This window comes from Netta rufina (genome assembly GCF_964035555.1).
Source record: "Netta rufina genome assembly, chromosome: 10".
Taxonomy (NCBI): Eukaryota; Metazoa; Chordata; class Aves; order Anseriformes; family Anatidae; genus Netta; species Netta rufina.
Genome location: NC_140133.1, coordinates 3,743,631 through 3,763,542, shown reverse-complemented (window position 1 = coordinate 3,763,542; position 19,912 = coordinate 3,743,631). Strand labels below are relative to the sequence as shown.

Genomic DNA, 19,912 nt, shown 5'->3' with positions numbered 1-19,912 from the left:
AGAAAAAGCCCAAAATGAACAAACGGAAACAATCTTCATCTTTTTTTTTTTTTCCCTTCCCTTTCTTTTTTCTCAGAAATCCATAAGGCAGACTCCAGAAAAGGTGTCAGTATAAAGCCACTGCTGGCAAAAGTAAAAGGCAGTTACTTTCTAAAAAACTAGTGTGCCTTCCTGAGCATTGATTCTTAATACTTTGTAAGATACTTTATTTTTGTTCTTCTGACAATACTGTAGTGGCATTTTAAAAGGTAAGCCAGTAATTTGGATTGCCAAAGGTTCGTGTTCTTATATCTCTAAAAGTGAAATCCACTCCTAAAAGTTCAAGCATAAGGGAAGCAAATTAATTTTAGCATGTGCTGGAAGATATGCTGAACAGCTGGTATGAAAAAATCACCTTGGCCAGAGCTTGCATTCACATCGCCTCCTTCGGGGCCTAACCCGGAGCAGATGTCAGAAGACAAAGAGGCTTTGACAGAGCATGGCTGCTGTGTCTGAACAGACTTCCCAAATGTGGCTGATGCAGAAGAAGTTACTGCCGTTGTTTCTGGAGATCCAGATTGAGCTTTAGTTGTTTCTTTGTGGGGTGAGTCTTTAGAGTCTGAAAGATTACCTGAAAGAACAAACAAACAATATACAAGCAATGGCAAATACTAGGAAACTACTGAAGAAAAAACCAAACAGTGTCTTAAAATAATTGTTAATTTGCTACCAAGAAGAATAGTAGTCTACAATTCGGAAGTACTGTATTAAGTGTAGACTTTATAGATTATTCTGTGGCACAGAATAACCTCACATGCTATTACTGATCCAGATTCTCCAAGAAGCTCGTGGAGTAAGTTTGATTTTTACAGCGTTTCTTTTTCACATTTTAGAAAGACTGGAGTCAGGAACTCAAAGAGCACTGTTTAAACAAAGTGAGAGTTGCAGAAGTGCCTGACTAGGAGGATGGAGTCACAAAATAACCGAGCAGAGTAAGTAGGTTTGCACTCAAACATGAAAGGTGAAAGCAAATAAATGGAGAGAAATACAAAAGTTGCTGAAAAGACCTGAATTTTTTATTTATGGCTATCTACAGATACACGTGTGATGAAATATAATCTGCATCTATATATCCACCTATATGGATATCTCAGGCAAAGAGACTTTAACACCTGAGTAACTTTGTAATCATTCATGACATGGATTTATCAGCAAAAGCAACTAACAGTGGCAATTAGTGTATGTCATTAACTAATTGCATTAGAGACCACCTGTCCTTGATCCCTGAGAAAGGCCAAAAAATGAGGAATGTAACTAGTCAAGGATGAGAAAACTCAGACGATGAATGCAGGTTCTCAAAGATAATGTGAACTTTACACAATGCCTCAAAAAAGTGAAAAAGTAACACTGAAGAAATGCATGAAGGAAGCATGCACTGAAGAAGCACCCAGACTGAGCAGACTGCAGTTCTCTAACTTAAAGTGACAATGAAAAGGATGGAGAGGAAGACATTGTAATGTGGAAACAGGCTTAAATTCTTTGACCTAAGGTAACGCACTGATACGAGCCAAGATCCATTAGTGGAGGTATAGATATGGGCTTTGTGTGTAGACAGAGAAAGGCTACAGACAACCCAAGAACAAATGGGAAAATGGATGGACAAACGATCACAGACATTCACAGCATCTCACCACAAGGAAAGGAAGTAAAACCTATGCAAGTTAACCAAGCAGCAGCTAAAAAACTTATAAAAGGCTGAATGTTGCTTCAGTTCCTGTGCAGAAATACCGAGATTCAAGATGGATCACAGAATTTCTTGCCTCTGAATATCTTTGCTATTCCTGTCTTAGTTGAAATTCTAAATTAAAAGCAAAAACCTCTAAAAAAAAGGCTGTTAAGACTGATGCAATGAAATTCTATAATACATTGACTTTGAAAACAAGACCTACCAGATTCAAAATACAGGGCTAATACTGGAAGTGCTGCTACTCTTCTACGTAACAGCATGAACCAAGTTGAAGGAAAATATTTTTATTCTATTCTACATCCTGCTGAAGAAATAGACACGGGGAGTATCAATATTTCCCACGTGAATGTTATCTTCATACTTTCCAAAGACATAATGACTCAAGGCTGTCAAACTGTTTGAGAGTATTTGAAAAATCTCAGGTTCTTCAAATGGTCAAAGCATCCATCACAGCTTTTATAACTGTTTTTTTTGCCTCGCATCCTTGGGGAAGCAAATGCAATCCAATCTTATTTATATGGCACGTCATAAGAAAAAATAAACAACATGATACAGCACACAATCAATAGGGAGTAACAGTTCCTAAGAAGTGAATACAAACATCAATAAATTGTATTTGGAGAAAAGATGAGAAAATGTAACCAGGCCGTATTCCAAATTAAAGTGGGATATTGTTTCACTGCCAAACATTGTCAATGATGCAAAGAAGGTACAGCTCAGTGCTAGGCAGCTGTAATAAGATGTTCTCAAAGGAAGTCCACTTCAAAAACAGTTCACAGTATGCAAACTTGAGTCATTGTATTAAAGAAAAAAGAAAGAAAAAAGATTCAAACATTTAGGATGTTTTCTGCAGTCTGTGCAATTACACAGCAGAACCACAACAGCAACAAACAACAGGGAAATGGAAAGTAACCTAGTGTACCTACTTGTGCTTGATGTTCCACTCCTGAGCTGTTGAACCAGAGGGTTTAATAGTTTTCCACCTTTCAATTTATTTTTGCTGGTTCTTCGGCGACGGCTGCTTGGTGGGGCAGAGTGAAGGAACCCCATGTTGGGAGGAAGGGGTTTCCCCAACCTAATGTACAGCGCCTCTATCTCATTCTTTTGCTGAGTCTGAAGTTCAGCAATTTCTTTCATATGCCTAAACATAAAAAATAAAGATTAAAAACTGTTAGCAATGTATTTGATAGAGCACCACATCTTGACGGCACAGTTAGTTACAAGATGAAACAAAACAGTCCTCAGTTATAAAGACAATCCACTGCCTAGCCAACAGTACATATGAAGTTAGAACTATCTACCTAGCACATGTGGTGGCTGACTTCTCATATGTTCATTTATGAGACAGAATCCTAGACAGCTAAAAAGATGTTCAACATGCTAAGTAAAAACAATCAATTTCAACATGTGATCTAACACGAACTCAACACTATTCCAGAACTTCTATTTTCAAACCAGTGGCTTCAACAAAGTTACCTCTTGAGGAAAATATGTCAGTTTGAAATAGTTCAATGTGAAGAAAAACAAAAGTGTTTCCCATAAAATGGGAGCACATAAATCATTACCTTATTAATGCAGATTTAATGATGCCATAAAGTGAGTTTAAGGTTTTTGTATCACTGTAGTTTTGTTTCATTTTGTAGTTCTGTTTAAAACAAGAACCATGTTCAGTAAAACTATTGTATCTTAAGCTAAATATTTTGGTTATGCTACCAGCTAATGCTAGTTTAGCCATCACATGCCAGGAAAGAAAGATCCAAATTTTAAAAAGCTGGTTCTGGGGACTGGCAGCACAACAAACTCTGTACAGGCTCAGCCAGCCTACCCCTGAGATTGGATAGATTACTACTCTATGTAGTAATTACTACTCTATGTAGTAATCTATCCAATTACAAGAGCTACTTGCATTACAAGAGCTACTGTAAAATTGAATTCAGGAATAGTGATGGGTATGTGGATCTGCTAGTCCAAACTACCCTCTCAGAGAATGATATGAAGATAACTCCATTTCAGCTGTCTATGCAGACATCCAGATTACTTTTATGCAGCCTTAACTGGCATCCACATTGGAACCTAACACTACACACAAACACATTACAAATTCTATTGCTTGCTACCAAAACAATGCAGCTTTTCAGTAGGGAACACTGGACATCATGGCAGAAATTCTTTGCTGCTTTGAAAAAGTTACTATTGAATTATTCTACTTCTAAATGGAATTGACAAATAAATTGATGTAAAATGATGCAGTATGACATTCAGGGGAAAGTCCCAGTGACGCCTAATGTGCTCAGGACCAGTTTACTCATTACAGCTATGCAAAACACACATTTGCTTAGCATATGCAGAGATGCTGCCCAGGTATCTTAACACAATCTACCCTAGCACCGTTTGCAAACCCGACATACTTTTCTCTCAGGTTCTGCAATTCTTTCTTCATATCTGCATCTTCAAATTCTGAGTCATTGTCACTGCTCATGTATGACGACTGCGAGTGGAAAGATGTTATGTTGATGGTAGGAATTTTTGTTCCTTGCCCATTAGGTGAATCGAGGCCTTGTGAGCTAGCTTTTCCAGACCTTTGCAGAAAAGCAGCTGCTTTTTTAATTAAGTCGGTGGCCGCACTACTGCTCGGTGGGGATAGTTGAGCAGCAGCAGCAGCAGCAGCCTGCCGATGGAAAGGCTCATCGGCAGAATCGCTCGAACCCTGGTCACAAAGGACATCAACAGAAGAGGCTGTCTGCACCCGTCGGACAGCTGTCTTCAGGTCAGGGCTGGAAGGTAGCTCATCCAGATAGACGTCTGGGGGTGCAGAGAACCTTAAGCAATGCGGCGCTGCTAAAGTTAATTCATCTTGCGTGCTGATTACTGAAAACCTGCCAATAGTTTTGGCTGGTGTACCACTATCATGAGTTTCAGCCTGTTTTCCATAGGAACCGGAGTCTAGAGAGTCATCCCTTTGAAGGTTATTTATCACCCCATCTGCTGTAGATATCTGCATTACATTATCTGTGTGTGTAGATGAAGTTGTAGTCTTTGCGTTCTCGTTCCTTTTAGAAGTTTCCATCTGTTTAGCTATGCTTGGTGATGTAGGTGCAACCTGGAGAAAATAACGGAGATTAATTTTGAAAGTAACTGCAACAACCAAACATAAAACTGTCCATAGTTTCTGCTTACTTGAAGGAGGCCTTTTGCTGGAGCCACAGGAGTTGGAACGATGCTTGCAGCTGATCCTGTTTTATTAGTTGGGAAAAGAAATAAAAAAATCAACGTTTAGAATGCCTTAGTATAGAAAAAGCCTACATGCTTATGATCATAAACTGAAGTCTAATGGTGTAGCACTGAAGAACAATGTAAGTATCAATTCCTTGTAAAGCAGGATCTAGGATTTTTATTTGTTAAACGCAGTAGACAATAATGATAACAATATAAAATATCTGCAGGTAAATACTCTCTTCAGTCTATTCATTTGGGGAATTCAAATAATAATAGGAGTATGGAATTTCATTAGCCAATTGGATAATTTTACAGAGAAACAGAAGAATGAAAGCTACATTGGGCCTGCGCTGCACTACTGAGGTATTCTTAATGTCTTGAAAAAATAACTGCTGTCAGATATTCATGCACACAAAATGCTGCAGTTGACCACAAATAGCCCATTACTTCACACCTTTCATTTGACAGATACCTACACCAACAATTTAAAGTGCCTGAAAAGAAGCTAAACACCACATTGCTGAAAGTGCAAATTACAAGCTCAAAAGATGACCATATGGACCACAGAAGCACGTAAGAAGCAAAGTATTATTTGCAATAATCAAGACAGCATTATTTCACAATGTGGACACTGCTTTGGAAATCAAAGCAATACATGCAAGCCTTTCAGAAAGCTGCTTTCTTATGGCACATTGCACCGAGTGAACATAAGGCAGAAATCTGTCACTTCATATTCCTGAAATGGTGAAATACATTCTTGCTTTATGGTATCTAGGATACATTAATTTTACTACACAGTGCTGCATTTCACTTGCATATGCTCTTCTCTGGCTTCAGTCTGCCAAATTAATGTAAGCAACCAAGAGTCTTCCTCTCACACTGACTTAGGTGGTGGTGGACTGCAGTGATCCATGAGTGTTTTTGGCATTTGACACTATTTAATGCCCCTTATTTTTTCTAGAAGAACTGCACTACTGTGGAGTTTGGGAAAGGCAGTGCATTAGCTCCAGCTCTGCTGGGTCAGCCAGAGATGTAGCAGGCAGTTGCAGGTGCATCAGTGAGGAGTGACCTCTGTCATCACACAAACCTGGGACCCAGCTTTGCAATGACAATCTGAAAAAAGAAATTACAACCCCTTCCCAACCCATGGCAGCAGCAGTTTCCGGTTCCTCAACACTTAAAACTTCCTGTAACTTACAAGACAGGTAAATAGAGCATTATAACTGCCTGGTTTCTTACTGTGGGGCTCCTACTGTGTTATTATGGAAGTTGCCATTATATCTACAAGTACCTAAAGAAAGGAACTCTTTTCCTAGTTCTCTGTGGGACTCTCTTAAAAACTTAACAAGCATCCTCCCCCCAGAGATGCTACCCTCAACCACATTATTTTTGTGAATGCCTTTCTATGTAGCCCCAGAAATCCAAGAGATGTTCTGATAGATGTTTTAATGGCACCAGAAATTTACTGTTGGGAACGTAGCCTTCCACATAAACACCTACACCACGGGCATATATTATCTACTTATTTCTAGAAGGCTTAGCAGAAGTGAGATATTTAATATTTGTTATTTTGTTATATTACTGAAGGATCAGAAATGCACAGGGCTGGGCACAGCTCTGCAGTTAATCAGAAGAGCTGGCAGCAAGGGGACACAGCAGAAGAGGACCAGGCACCAGATCCATCACTGCAGTTCATCGCTGAGAGGAGCATTACCTTTTCTGCTTGCTGACCCACCTCTTGCTTCTGCAGAATCAGCACCAACACCAGGGACCTCAGACTTTTCAGACTTTTAGTAAAAAGAAAAAAAAAAAAAAAAAAGAAAAGAATTTCAGTCTCAGGCACAAAGCAGGAAGCCAATACATTCACATTCTCTCTCTCTCTCTCTCTCTCCCCCCAAACCCTTCTCTATATTCACACTACTGTGGAGTATGACACTACTTTATACTCTTTGTGGAGTGGCCTCCTAGCTTTTCTTTCAACTCCTCCATTTTTTTCTCCCTTGGAAGAAAAAAAGAGGTGGCAGTGTCACAGAGGGGACTGCAACCTAAGTTACTAAAAGCAGGCACTGAATTATATATATGAATTTTGGTTTTGTTCTGTTTTGCTTCTCCAGCCAAACTGTACACACTTCATCTTTTTTTTTTTTTTTTTCTTTCAGAAGTCTCTCTTCAGAAATTCTATGCCTCTCTTTTCTTATTTGCACAGATTTTAAAAGGACAAGTTCAAATTACTGGAAACACACAACATCTTTCATAGAGAATTTTAACTGCTGTAGGTGGTCATTTATAATTAAAAACAACATTATAACTGGAGACTCAAGTGCAGCCATCTTTTTGGTAAGATACAGCATCTTTCAAAAAGCTTAGACTGTTCATCCAGCTGACTCTACATGGAACAGACTCATCCTTGGTAGTGGTGATGCAATTATCTCCAAAAGTACTTCTTTTCAAATAAGGCATACATTGATCTTCTACCAGAAAGCGCTGCAAATCTTTTGAATATCATCAACTCAACATTTTATTTGAGAGAGTGCAACGCATGTCCACTACTAAGATACTGAGTGAATAATTACCCAAGACTGCCTACTCCAGTAAACAAAATTAAAACCAAAACAAAAACCACAACAAATCAACCCCCCTCAAAAAGCTCACTTTTCCTTGGATGCCCCCCAGTGAAGTCTTGCTCTGCTAAGTTCAGAGGAAGAGAAAAATCATTCCTGGAAGCAGAGCAGTCTCCTACCTACCATGTCTTGCATCAGCTGCAGCACTTGAACAAAACAAAGGGTCCTGAAGTGTTTATTTTATTCAGACTGACTTAGAAGGCATGTATTATAATCACTGCCATTAATTAATACTTAAAAGCTTCCTATAGCAGTATAAATATTTCACATTCAGTGATACTGTACCTCACTTTTAAAGTGACAGCAATATAGGCTATATTTGGAGTCTAAACTACTTCAGCAACCTACTATGCATTCTAAAATTGGTCATAAATGCATAATATGCAAATTAGACATTTATTATCACCAGCTTCATGACAATGATGCAAAGCACAACTCTATTTATAATCAGTCTTTAGAGAAGTTCTGTTTAACTACTCTAATTCCACCTCATGTACAAACATGAGGCTCTCTGCAACTTGCCTGCTGCTATTTGCATTTGCTGTGGTGTGAGGCAAGGTGAAGAGGGATATCCCCATCTAATAACTACACACAGGAACGAGGAACAGATGATAGTCTGTCAGAGCCGGATGACCAAAAGCTACCTGCTTCATCAGAACTTAATGACTGCACCTCGATGTCTCTTACCTTCTTAAAGTACAAAAAAATTATCACATTTCTGACCGCTTTAGAAACAGAATACAAAGGGAAGAGAATGCATTAAGATATAATGCCACTTTAAAACCCAAAGGAAAAAATCTGGCTTTCACTAATAAGTGTTTGTGGAAAATGAGTCAGAATGCATCTGGCAGAGTAAGGACTTGAGAGAACTTTCACAGTGGAAAGCAGTCAGCAGACAAAAGGTGATATACCAGAGAAGCCAGAAACCCATACATATCCTGCCATGGACACTTTTGTTCTGACCTCTGCTTTGGAGCTGTTCATGCCAGCTGGATTTAGGGGTATAAAGGGCAAAGTCATTACTGGACTAACCAGTACTGGGTAAGGTGAGATCTCAGGTGGTACAAGCGATGCAACTTGGGCCTCAGCAGCTTTCACTTCCTGGCCAGTGTCTGCAACATTACAGCCTGGTTCTCTTAAATCCAACACCAACTTGGGAACTTGATCCTCAGTAAACGGTGGCAAGTTAAATTCACTGTCTGCCTGTTCCAACGGCACACAAGTGTCTGGAGTTCCTGCTGATGCAGAGGAAGTAGGGACATATTCCTGGTAAAGCAAATTGCGCAGTTTCTCGTCAAGGCTTTTTATCGTGTTGTCAACGAAGTCCACCCTGGGTGGCCCCTCTCCATCTGACTCCACGGTACATGGTTGCTGCTGCTGCAGCAGGCTGATCCCCACGCCGGTGCAGGTTATGGGCTGCGTCTGGGGCAGCATCACGTGTTGCTGGGATGCAGCCACTGACACCTGAGTAGGACTCTGAAGTTGAGACCCTGCCAGACTGAGAGAATCAGATGCAACAGCTGCAGGAAACACTTGGTTTACAAAGGAGTGCTGCACCATGCCAGGCTGGCTGGCCTCTGGCAAGTGAGGGATCTGAGATGCAGGCTGCCGTTCCAAAACGACAGCATCTGAGAGCACAGGGAGCGGGCAGAGCTCTGCTGCATTTGCAGGAACTGGTGGGACTGATTTGGGTGGCCCAACACTGCAACACGCTATCTCCACATCAGGAATACACATGCCCTCGTCTGCCGGCTGCTGCACATGCTGAACGGGCTGAGGAGTAAGGTGAGCATCGGTGGGCTCCTCCAGCAAGGCAGCATGGGGGGCAGGAGTGCCAGGCTGAGCAGGCATCACTGCCTTTAGTGGAGAATATTCCAGCTGACCTCCGTTAGCAGCCGTCTGCTCCAGGATATTTGGAGCAGATCCCGGTGGTGCTGGAGCTGAAAACTCTGCCTGGCTCTGTAAGCCGGCTGAAGATGCTGCAGCAGGAATTTGTGCCAAAGATGGAGAGGCTCCAACAGGGCTGTCACATACACTTGCTTGTAGAGGAAGCTGCTGACAAGCTAAGACACCAGGCACATCCATCACCGCAGAGCTCACTTGCTGATCATCTGACTGCTCCAGGTCTAGAAAGAATACAAACATCAGTTCAACTTCTGATGAGCTATACTGAGTGAAACGGCCACGGCACAGCTTCCCTGTTGGCTGCAGTGGTAACTACACCTAGCCTTAACTGATAACCGCTTCCTCTCAGAAAATAATTGTCACAGAAGAAGTCAAACTAGAACTGAAAATTGCAAATTATGCAAAAATATTTCACTGATAAACCAGCAGTGACTAGACCTTTGACTACCTTATAGTATAAGGCAGAGTTTTAAAGCGCTGGGACTTTTCTGAAACTCAGATAAATATTCCTAATTTGGTTCAGAAGCATAAACACATTGAAAATACATGATTTAAGGAAGGCTCTTCATGGTTGACATAAAAGACACACTTGTTTTGCGTGATAACCATTTCCTAGTCAATAGAAATTTTACTCTGAAGTACTTCATCTCAACACTGGAACAAGGACAGGAAGGCCTGGGTTCTTCGGACTACGTGAAGTCTTGGGGATGTAAAATTATTTTCAATTTAAATTGTTAAATGAAGACAATTAGTCCTAGATTTCATAAGGTATACCACTGATAGGATACGGAAGAAGAGCTTTTCTAGATCTCAGGAGTTTATCCTCAACATCTTGAAACTAATGACTGATGAGTGCAGCTCTAAGCCAAGGCAGACATAAGCCAGGGTTTGTTCCTCCCCTCTCCTGCCTTCCCCAGGCCACAACAGCTTTCTAAGGGATAGGCAGGAGTGAAGATCAAAGCCAAGGGACCTTTTTTTTTTCTCCCACCCAGTTCATTAAGAAGCCACCTTATAATTACAAAAAGCTTTTTAGAACAGAAAGGTCACTTGCAGTATGTTTTGCCACACAGCACCCAAGTCTTTTAACTACTAAGTAATATTAGGTAACAGTATTAAGCAGTATCAGATCATAGTAATAAACTACCACAGCACAGGAGCAGTAGATTGCAGCCCTCTGGGATCAAACTAATGTTGAAGTGCCACTATATACATGTTTGCCTGTCATTATTAGGTAACTTATTGAATACCACCACTACAAAATATCCATCATTTTCTTCCTCTTACTAAATGCAACTATCCCAATTAAATCAAGCAAGACTAGGAGAGAGATGACATAGCAACCTTTGAGAAGAAAATATTTTCTGAAAACTTTGAAGTCTTTTAATACCTGGACCTTCAGACTGCTGTGTACTCTGAGGAACTGGTGGAGAAAATTCTGGTGCATCAGTAGTAGCATTTTCCACAACAGGACATATAATAAACCACCTTTTTCCAGTATGCAAAACTAGAGATGAAAATAAAATAGGAAGTAAACAATAGTTTCTGTTCATTCCAGACCACACATCATAAACTAGTCTTAACTTCTATATTTAGATAGAAAGACAGAATAACTGTAGTACTAGCCAAGATTAAAACAATGGCTCCAATTTGATTCCTATCCCAGAGAAGCCACGATCTGGAAGGGAGACAGCAATACCTCTCGATTCCACCATGTACTTACAGTAAATTATTGGAAAATGTATTTGCAAGTGTTTATTACCCTTGGAAGGGTAATAGTTTCATACACAATTTTATTAGTGGTATTGCAAACAGTTCTCATTATGGAAAAAGTTCTTAATTTTTGTGAAGTTTATCTATTTTAACTAAGGACGAAGAGTTATAGCTAATATTTACTTTCAAGTCTTATCTCAAGGTGTGGCATATGAAAATGGCAAACCAGAACTGTACACACTTTGAACCTTCCACCAGCATAAATATAAAGCTTATGTTAAAAAAAGCTGTGCTAGAAAATTATACGACTTCTATAGGCAAAAAATAAACACTATCTTTTTAGCAGAAAATCTAGTTTGGAAGATTATCCAATTTCTGTACCTGTCAAGTTTTAAATCATCCTTCTTTCCCTGTAAGAATGGAGCAAATACACAGTATTAGCCCCAGTAATAAGAATTTTGGGAACACTGCTTCCTCCTGCAGAGGTTTAAATTTGTCTACCAACATCCACTTAAAAAGAGACTAAAGGACTTATTTTTTTCCCTTCTGCACTTGGCTGTAAAACCTCTAAGACACAATGATGTTCAGCAGGCCATGATTCCTCTCAGTAACACTGAGATAGCTAAAAACTTTCAGGTTAGAAATTTCAAATAAATTACCGATGCAAACACAATCTTTTAGCTTTCTCTTCCAAATGTATTAATTGTTATGAAGAGTATGCTTTCCTGTGCCTTCTTGACTTTTCCTAGACTCATTATCAGCTTGCGTAATTCAGGGCTTTCCTAAATGCCCCCAGATGTTAGACTAATCCAGCTCAGCCCTGCGATCTTCAAGGCTACTAACAGCAGAGACCACTGTTACACCCTTATTTCTAGATATATTACCAGCTACCAGTAGCCAGTGGATGTCTTCCTGAATTAGCAAACTTCTGCATAAACTAATCACTGACTTAAAGCTAGAGATGGAGTTTGTATTCAAATGTATTTTTACCATTCTGTTGATACACGGGTGTCTTCATCTGAGATTGCCGCTTCTCCTAGTAAAAAAAAAAAAAAAAGGAACAAAAACAAAACAGAAGAACTAGCTGTCTTGGTATCAATAAAGCACGTTATTCCAAGGAATATGTATATTGTAAGCCTTAACTAAGTAGAAGAATTATTCTTATAGCTAAGAAACCTTGTTTTAGCATGGAATATAAAACTAATTTACGGTAAGGGATGTCAAGAAAAAGGAATCAAACTAGAAGTTTTTAATGTTTCTTACCTCATTCATTTCCAGTCTATCAGTATCCTGTTGGGGACTTGTTCCCTGATCAGAACTTCGTTCTCCTTCTGTATCTTCACTGAGCATATCTTCTGCTTTATCAATAATATCTTTCATTTGTTCAATAAATGTCTCTTTTTCACTCTGCAATATGAATTCATTCTCTACCTATAAGGTCACATCAAAATAAAGAGCAAAAGAATAACATTTTTGTTAATGTCTCATTCCACAGCCACCAGAAAGCTTGTAACAAGCCCACTTAAGAATAAATTGGCTGAAGCAAGTTGTTGTAGTAAGAGACTGTGGGCAGCTGTACCATCAAGTCTTACCATGTATGTAGCAATTTCCTCTGGCGCATCGCCATCCAAATCAAACTTAAAAGTCACCATTTTGTGATTGTGTGTTTCAAGCTGGCACTCCACCATCTTATCGCCTGTGTTACAAACCTGCAGACAAAGATTAACAATGATTATTTCTGGCACAACCAAACTAATCCTGAATTTATCCTCAAATAGAGTGTACTTGCATTTAATATGGTCAGTTTGGGTCTGCTGGACTTCTCCTGGCGTGAACGTGCACGTGTAGATTTCTTATGTTTCTTTGAAGACTTTCCTTCTTGTTTTCCACTTCCTATTGCTCCTTCGAAGCTGTCACTCATCTCTTTACCTGAAGCAACATCTGGACTCATGTAGCTTTGCAAGAGAAAGGAAGAAACCCCCCAGGATGAAATTGCCATCACAGATGATGGAGTTATGCACAGGTAAAACAGAAGAAAAACAGACACTAAAAAAAAAAAAAAAGTGAATGTCTGCACTTCTAGACCAAATTGAGCCAGCTATGGAGAGATACTCAGTAAGTGAACAGAGCTACTCTAAGTCAGGAATGTACTCTCGCTATCACACCTAACAAGAAGTGACCTATCAAGGTTGCTCTCAATACCATAGGGAAGTCCTATCACTCTTAATACATCACTACATTCCCTAACCCATTCTCTTTAGGGATCCTTGGGGTCCCTGTCCAAACTACACACTTTCTTATTTTTCTAAGCTTCAGCTTTCTCAACTCCAGTTTGTTCAAACTCACAGCAGAAAGTCTGAACTTGGTCAAGTTGTTTGTCAGAGACAAAGGAAAAGAAAAAACTTAGTACAGCACCCCTCAGAGACAGTGTCTCCCATCTCCACAGTTCTCAAGACTGAAAAAAAGGTATTGTGCCACAACATCCCTGATGACCAGTGTCCCAGCTAGTAACAGTCCATTATTTTTAGCAACCAAAACAGTAGCTCCTAACAACCTTATCATAAAATAATGTGTATTGGAAAATGTCAACACGCAATTTATGAAGCTGCCAGAATTTTCCAAAGATTCATAGAAAATGACTCAGAAAGGAGTCTTGCAAGGTCATCTGACCCATTTATTACTTTAAGGTACGATCAGCTCTATGCCAGTACACACATATGCTTGTGTAAAATTGATCTTAAAAACCTCCCTTGAGATTTCATAACCTTCCTGGACAATTTATTCCTGTATTAATTTATTTGTACAGGAATAAAAGAACTTAAGACTAACCTACAGATTCCTACTTAAATTTAGGGCCTTTACTTCCTGTTCTAACTGCAGAAGTTGCACTGAACTGCTTAGTACTACCCCCTTCACAGGTATCTTATATGTGCAAGCATTAGGTCAGGAAAGAGAATACATTCTGCACATCGGATATACCCTGGATCATACCTTTGCTGCAACTGCCAGCCTTTTTATTCATGCACTGTTAACCTTCACTCTACAAAAATACAGCCCAACTTCAACACTGAGTTCCACGTGTATGTGGAAAACAGAAACCTGTCTACAACTACGAGACAGGTTCTGACACAGCCTCCTCATGTTGCTGCAGTCACGATAGTCAGTTTTTCTCACACAGTTCTGGAACAGGCAAATTAGATGATGACAAAAAAATGACATACCTTTCTACAACACATTAGATAGCAAAGTGAATTCATTTTGTCTAACTTTTTCATAGTCAGAACTAACCTATAGTTAAGAAAAATTAGATTTCACTTTCTATGCAGTGTTCAAAAGCAACAAATTCTTGAGGGGGAAAAAAAGTTCAATTTTAGGGCTGTGGGGTTGCATGGTTTTGTGTCAGACTGACTTTTTTTTTTTTGGTAGGGCAGATAGAAAACGGTAAGAGGGGTCTTCAAGTTAAATTTATGAACTCACCTTGTCTCTTTAGGAAAACAGAAAAGGTCAACAAAATCCTAGCCCAAAGCACAGAGCCCTGCAGCTTTATAATCACTGAAGACAACCCTGGTGCTGGCTCCTGCAATTGGCAAAGGACTCTGCTGCTTACAGATACATGCTGTTCATATCTACCTTATCCACATCCTAGCACTGAAAATTCTGTTACTGCTGCCACAAAGCAGGAGTTGTGGTATGGGAGCAGCAGCATGCCTGCCCCAGAAACAGCAGCCACTGCCCCCATTCAGCTCTCTCTCCAGTCAAGCAGCCACAGCAGCAAGCCTTCCGCTCCTGGGCTCTTCCTCACTACATCTTCTAAACCTTTCTGCTTCCCCTTCTGCTTTTCAGTACAAGAACAGACAGTCAAGGGCTGGCAAAAACTGAGGTTTGCTTATGTTTCTGAGGAGTGCTGAGCTGGCTGTATGAATTATTATTTACCATTACTTCTGCAATTAATGTATTACTGGGCTTAAGTATGAACTTGTGCACTGCAAAGCCACAGAACGGGCTCTGGCTGCATGTTCCAACTCCTGTTATAATGATACATTTGTGAATGGCTCAATACACCGTTCTCACCAATACTCCATCCCCCATAGCATACCTGGGGAAAGATCATTACAGAAGGTGAGGCAGGATTACCCATTCCAAATAGGGAATAAGTTACAGACCCAACTAATGAAAATATCATTATATATAGATTCAACAGCATCAGAATCAGCGATCATACTGCTTCAGTTATTTTAACAAAAATAAATTACATGCTGAAGTGAAAGCTGTTGTGTGTACATCAATGCTAGAATGCAATATCCAAATTAAAGCATGAGAAGTGTTGGAAGAACCAAAACAGACTCTGCAGACAAAACAATTGTGACTTTTTCCCTACACTTGCATCCTTACATCTTTCTTCTGCTCAGCGCCTGCTGCTCCTTCTCCTCTCACCCAAGCCAAAAAACAGGCATTTGACTCAGCTTTGTAAAGATAGAAGGGGAAAACAGCCTCCAGAAAGAAAATATTTCTTATGCCAAATAGATTATATGATACCTTTCACAGCTCTGTGACAGAGTTTGAAGTTTGTCCTGTATTGCCTGCTCCTAAAATACAAGAAAAAGTTGTTTAAGTAAATGCATTATATTGCTGTATGAAATTTAAGTAAGTTTTATTTAGACATTAGTAATCCTAAAACATTCTGTTTAACCGCTTCTTGGAACTTAAAAATGCCCCATTTGACCCTCCCAACATTACTCCTGACCGCAGCATCAATACCTGTGCATGCTCTTAAGACAGAGACACTAAAATGCCAGTTCCCTCCTGCTGTCTCTGAGGCAGAAGAAGCAGAGGAAGAAACAAAATATTCCTTACCACAGTGGAAAAACTTCAATGCAGGACAAATCCACATCAGCACCTACCTTTCTTTTTTAATGGATGTAAATTATACGCTAATTTGCTTTATTGCTCTCTTGTTTCCTGAAATATGTTAGGTATTTTCTGTATATTTGGCTTATTGTGAAAATTTCCGATGAACTTGCAAATAAGAGACAAAAATTCATTGTTTAAAAACATGGTCCTCATACCATGTCTCCTCTTGTGATGAATTTGTGGTGGTGCTATTACTGGCCCTACTAGTACAATCTTACCACGTATGTAGGTAACATACACAGACACACACACCTTGGTTTGTATATAGCAGTTATAGGTATATACACACACCAAATGTATTAATAAATATATATAATCATATATATACTTATGTAAATATACATTTATAGACATATATAGAAAATCCTTCTATAGACACACTGTCACAAAGAAGGCCCTGGACTGTCATCACTACATATTCATACCAGGGCAGTTTGTAGACCATAGTTAAAAGCTTAGAGGTTAACCAGTCCACACCCCTCATTGCTTATAATGCCACACACTTGCCATGCCAAACTTGACCGCAGTTTCTATAAAACTGCAAAATTAATGAACAGTGAGAACACAGACATAATGTATCTAGATTTTAGTAATGCACTTCATCAAGTGTCTTACAAAATCTCATTTGCCTGATCAATTCAAATTGGTTTGGATATGAGTACTGCCACACATTTAAACAAGAGACAGATAAAAGCGTCATGGCAGAGCAGCAACAATATGTAGTGTTTTGAATATTTACAGATATGAAACTCCTCTTACACTCAAGAAAACCTTAGCAATATATGTCATAAAATCAGCACGGGAAGCACTTGGATCAGTTTGACCTTTACAAAGAAAGTTTGATGCCCATGCACTTTGCAGAGAAGCCAGCTGCAATGATCAGTGCTTACGGCTCATTGCAGCTCCAGGATTCCAGTGTCTCCTGTAACAAAGGGCAACAGAGGCAGCACTTGCACTTGGGGCTGGGTTCTAACTGGAGATTTTGCAGGTATGAGAGGGAGAGAAGGGAGAGAAGAGCACTGTATTGTCACTCAGAAATTCAGCCTCTCCTACTCGAGAAGCCTGTTCTACATTACTCTAGAAAAAGGCGACAAAAGTATGACATTGGATTGGTTTCTTAAATTGCATGAGAGAAGGGACTCAAATTACAGGTGAAGTACGAGAATGAAGTTAGCAAAACAGCCGATACATGTTCCTGGGTATATGATGAAGTGTCAAGACAGACACCTGCCTCAGTGGGCACTGATTTCTCAGGTAATGTGGGACAACGTGCATCCCCCATCACACACTCCACTACAGAAATTAATTTTGTTTATATTTCCAGAAACACTATTGTTTCTGGATACTGTAAGAGGATGGGCCCTGCATTGAAAACTGTAGCTTTGACATCAGCACTGATTCGAACATGAGCTGTGCACAGAGATAAAAGGAAGGCTGGAAAAAAATAACTTGAGTAAGGGATGTGTCTGATACAGCCATTCTTTACATGGGGACTCCACACATGAAGTACTACAGTCTAGTTCTACTGTTTCTGCTACCTACATCTAACCTATAGGATAAAGAAATTCACCAGGAGATACCCTACACCACAGTACAAATAATTCCTGACAAGAACTAGACTGCCACTGGATAGAAGGACTGACAAAATGTGGAACTAGAATCTAGTTTCAGTGCTTGTATCATTCTTAACATCTTCTGGAACAAAAGTTAAGTGGTACCTCAAATGAAATTCATAGGGTATGTTGTGTAGGAAAGGGATGCAACAAGTGTATGGATGTATACGTTAAAAGAGGAGATTAATTTGAGAAGATGGAAAGGGTTAATTTGGGAGGAAAGATAATTCAGAACGGAGAACCACAAGTAGAAACATGAAAGCAGAATTGATGAGGGACATGTCCACTCAGAAGCAGAGAACAGATTCAACTTAATTACTAAAATCTGGTACAAATGCCAAAACCTTTAGTTTGATTTGCTTATAGATATCTATTAAAGAATTGAAGAGAAGACATTCTGTCAAGACTGAGGTTTAAACAACTATGGGAGTGGAAACAAAAGTCAAAATAGCAGACAGAAGACAAGCTTCAGTTTTATTGTTTTTCCTTATAAACTGTATCTCGCTTATATGGCCACTGAGAATTGGCAATGCCTATGAGTACTTGAAGAAACAAAAAATCACAGGGCTAGAGTAGAATTCAGGCAATATAGGAGGGTAAAACGCTGATGAAATGCAAACAAGGCTCAAATTGAACAACATGAAGAGCTTTTACACAATGAAAAATCAGATTATGAAATAGTTTCTTAAGGCAAATGGTGATTGGTTGCACAATGGCTTGAGACATTTAAAACTAGACTGGACAAAACACAGATGGAACTTTATAAAACAGTTTCTTACTGACCCACAGCACTTAAAGAAGGTAATTTCTGTGTGTATTTGCGCTGGACTACTGACAAAGATGTGCTTTGTGGCTGACTTGTCCTGCTGCCTGATTACTTCAAGGAGACATTTCACAAGTAGCAGAAGGTAAAACATGCCGTTTCCAGCTTCATTGGAAATAGCCAATTATTTGCCTACTCGGAGTTAGTAGCCTCTAGGAGAAGCAGCTCTATGTGGTGAGAGTGGATCATCTCCCTTGTGAAATAAGTCCGTGCCCACAAGGAAGGTTAAGGGGGAGGCAGCACTACCTCTTGCGATGTCTCTGTAACTGCCTGGACAGCTGAGCTGGGAGCTGGGAGCTGCTGACCCAGAGGCTGGGAAAGATCTGGTTGAAGCTGCAGAAGACCAGAAGGCTGAAGAGGCAGACAGTGATCTATGGGCACTGGTGGGCTAGCTGTAGCAAGGCTGCCATGGATCTGTGAAATACTTTCTGGAGCGACGCGGGGAGGCAATAGTTCGGGCTGCAACTGCAAAGGCGGTGACATGACTATCGAAGGTTGCACTGGGAGTACCGGCACCTGGGCTGCAGTTTCCAAAGCATACTGAGTATGTCCAGTAATCTGCTGCAACACAATAGACACCTATTAAAATAAATCTCTACTTAGAGTGCTTGTGACCTATATGACAAAGTACTAAAGTCACTGCAGTTCATGGAAAAAGGATTACAATTCTGCATTGAGAATATACCCGTGTGGTTTCTGATTGGAAGGGCAACTAAAGAGTTTAGATTTGCTTTAACATGACCAAATAAAAATCAAAGGATTCTTCCAGTACAGTTGTGACAGCGTGTATTTCACAAGCACTATTTTCTTTGTAGAAACAAAACCATGTTTTGCTAAGAAATTAAAATCTTAGATTATGAATTCCTTGTCCTGTATAGTTTATTCTGTTTTCAGTGAGCACAACACACAATCCATGCAGAGAAAAATATACTCTATCCATAATTTAGATTTTTTTTTTAATGTTGCATATGCACTATTAGCTAATATAGACACGATTAACTCTTTTTAGACAGAATATATGCCAATGCCTTACAGAACACATTGTTTTCCATTTAGTTTAAAAATTTCAGATACAACTTCTCCTGGCACACTAAGGCCTCAATCCTGCAAGCGCTTCCTTGTGTCACACAGAAGAAGTTTCATTTATCTCAGTGGATTTCTTCAATGCTTTAAAATAACTCATGTGCGTAAGCGCTTTGTGGGAACTGGACCGATACGATTAGATGCCAGCTACCTTAGAGACTATGTTGTTATTCTGCATAACAGTTCTTTGAGTTGTACAGTTAAGAACAGAATATTCTCCTTTTAAGTACATTGTGTATTTTTCCAAGGGGACTGAGCTTGTAGGAATAAGGAAAAGGGGAGATAAGAAAATACAGAAGAAAGA

The 19,912-nt window shown here is 39.6% G+C and overlaps 1 protein-coding gene across 11 annotated transcripts in view; it reads right to left on the bottom strand.

The window, feature by feature from the left end:
• Positions 1–19,912, bottom strand: part of WNK2 (WNK lysine deficient protein kinase 2) — a 117,389-nt gene that overhangs the window by 25,074 nt on the left and 72,403 nt on the right. For 7 of the 11 annotated variants that reach the window (XR_014618733.1, XM_084292780.1, XM_084292781.1 and 4 more), the window contains exons 13-25: positions 18,772–19,086; positions 15,715–15,764; positions 12,968–13,133; positions 12,771–12,887; positions 12,442–12,609; positions 12,169–12,214; positions 10,856–10,972; positions 8,596–9,689; positions 6,657–6,729; positions 4,904–4,959; positions 4,135–4,826; positions 2,653–2,867; positions 395–610 (exon numbers count right to left, since the gene is read on the bottom strand). Coding sequence is in view for 10 of the 11 variants with exons in the window: in XM_084292780.1 (XP_084148906.1) it covers positions 395–610; positions 2,653–2,867; positions 4,135–4,826; positions 4,904–4,959; positions 6,657–6,729; positions 8,596–9,689; positions 10,856–10,972; positions 12,169–12,214; positions 12,442–12,609; positions 12,771–12,887; positions 12,968–13,133; positions 15,715–15,764; positions 18,772–19,086 (3,325 nt within the window). In the remaining variant the exon portion in view is untranslated. The remainder of the gene's footprint in view (positions 1–394; positions 611–2,652; positions 2,868–4,134; positions 4,827–4,903; positions 4,960–6,656; positions 6,730–8,595; positions 9,690–10,855; positions 10,973–12,168; positions 12,215–12,441; positions 12,610–12,770; positions 12,888–12,967; positions 13,134–15,714; positions 15,765–18,771; positions 19,087–19,912) is intronic. The other 4 variants (XM_084292773.1, XM_084292774.1, XM_084292776.1 and 1 more) reach the window with 3 other exon arrangements.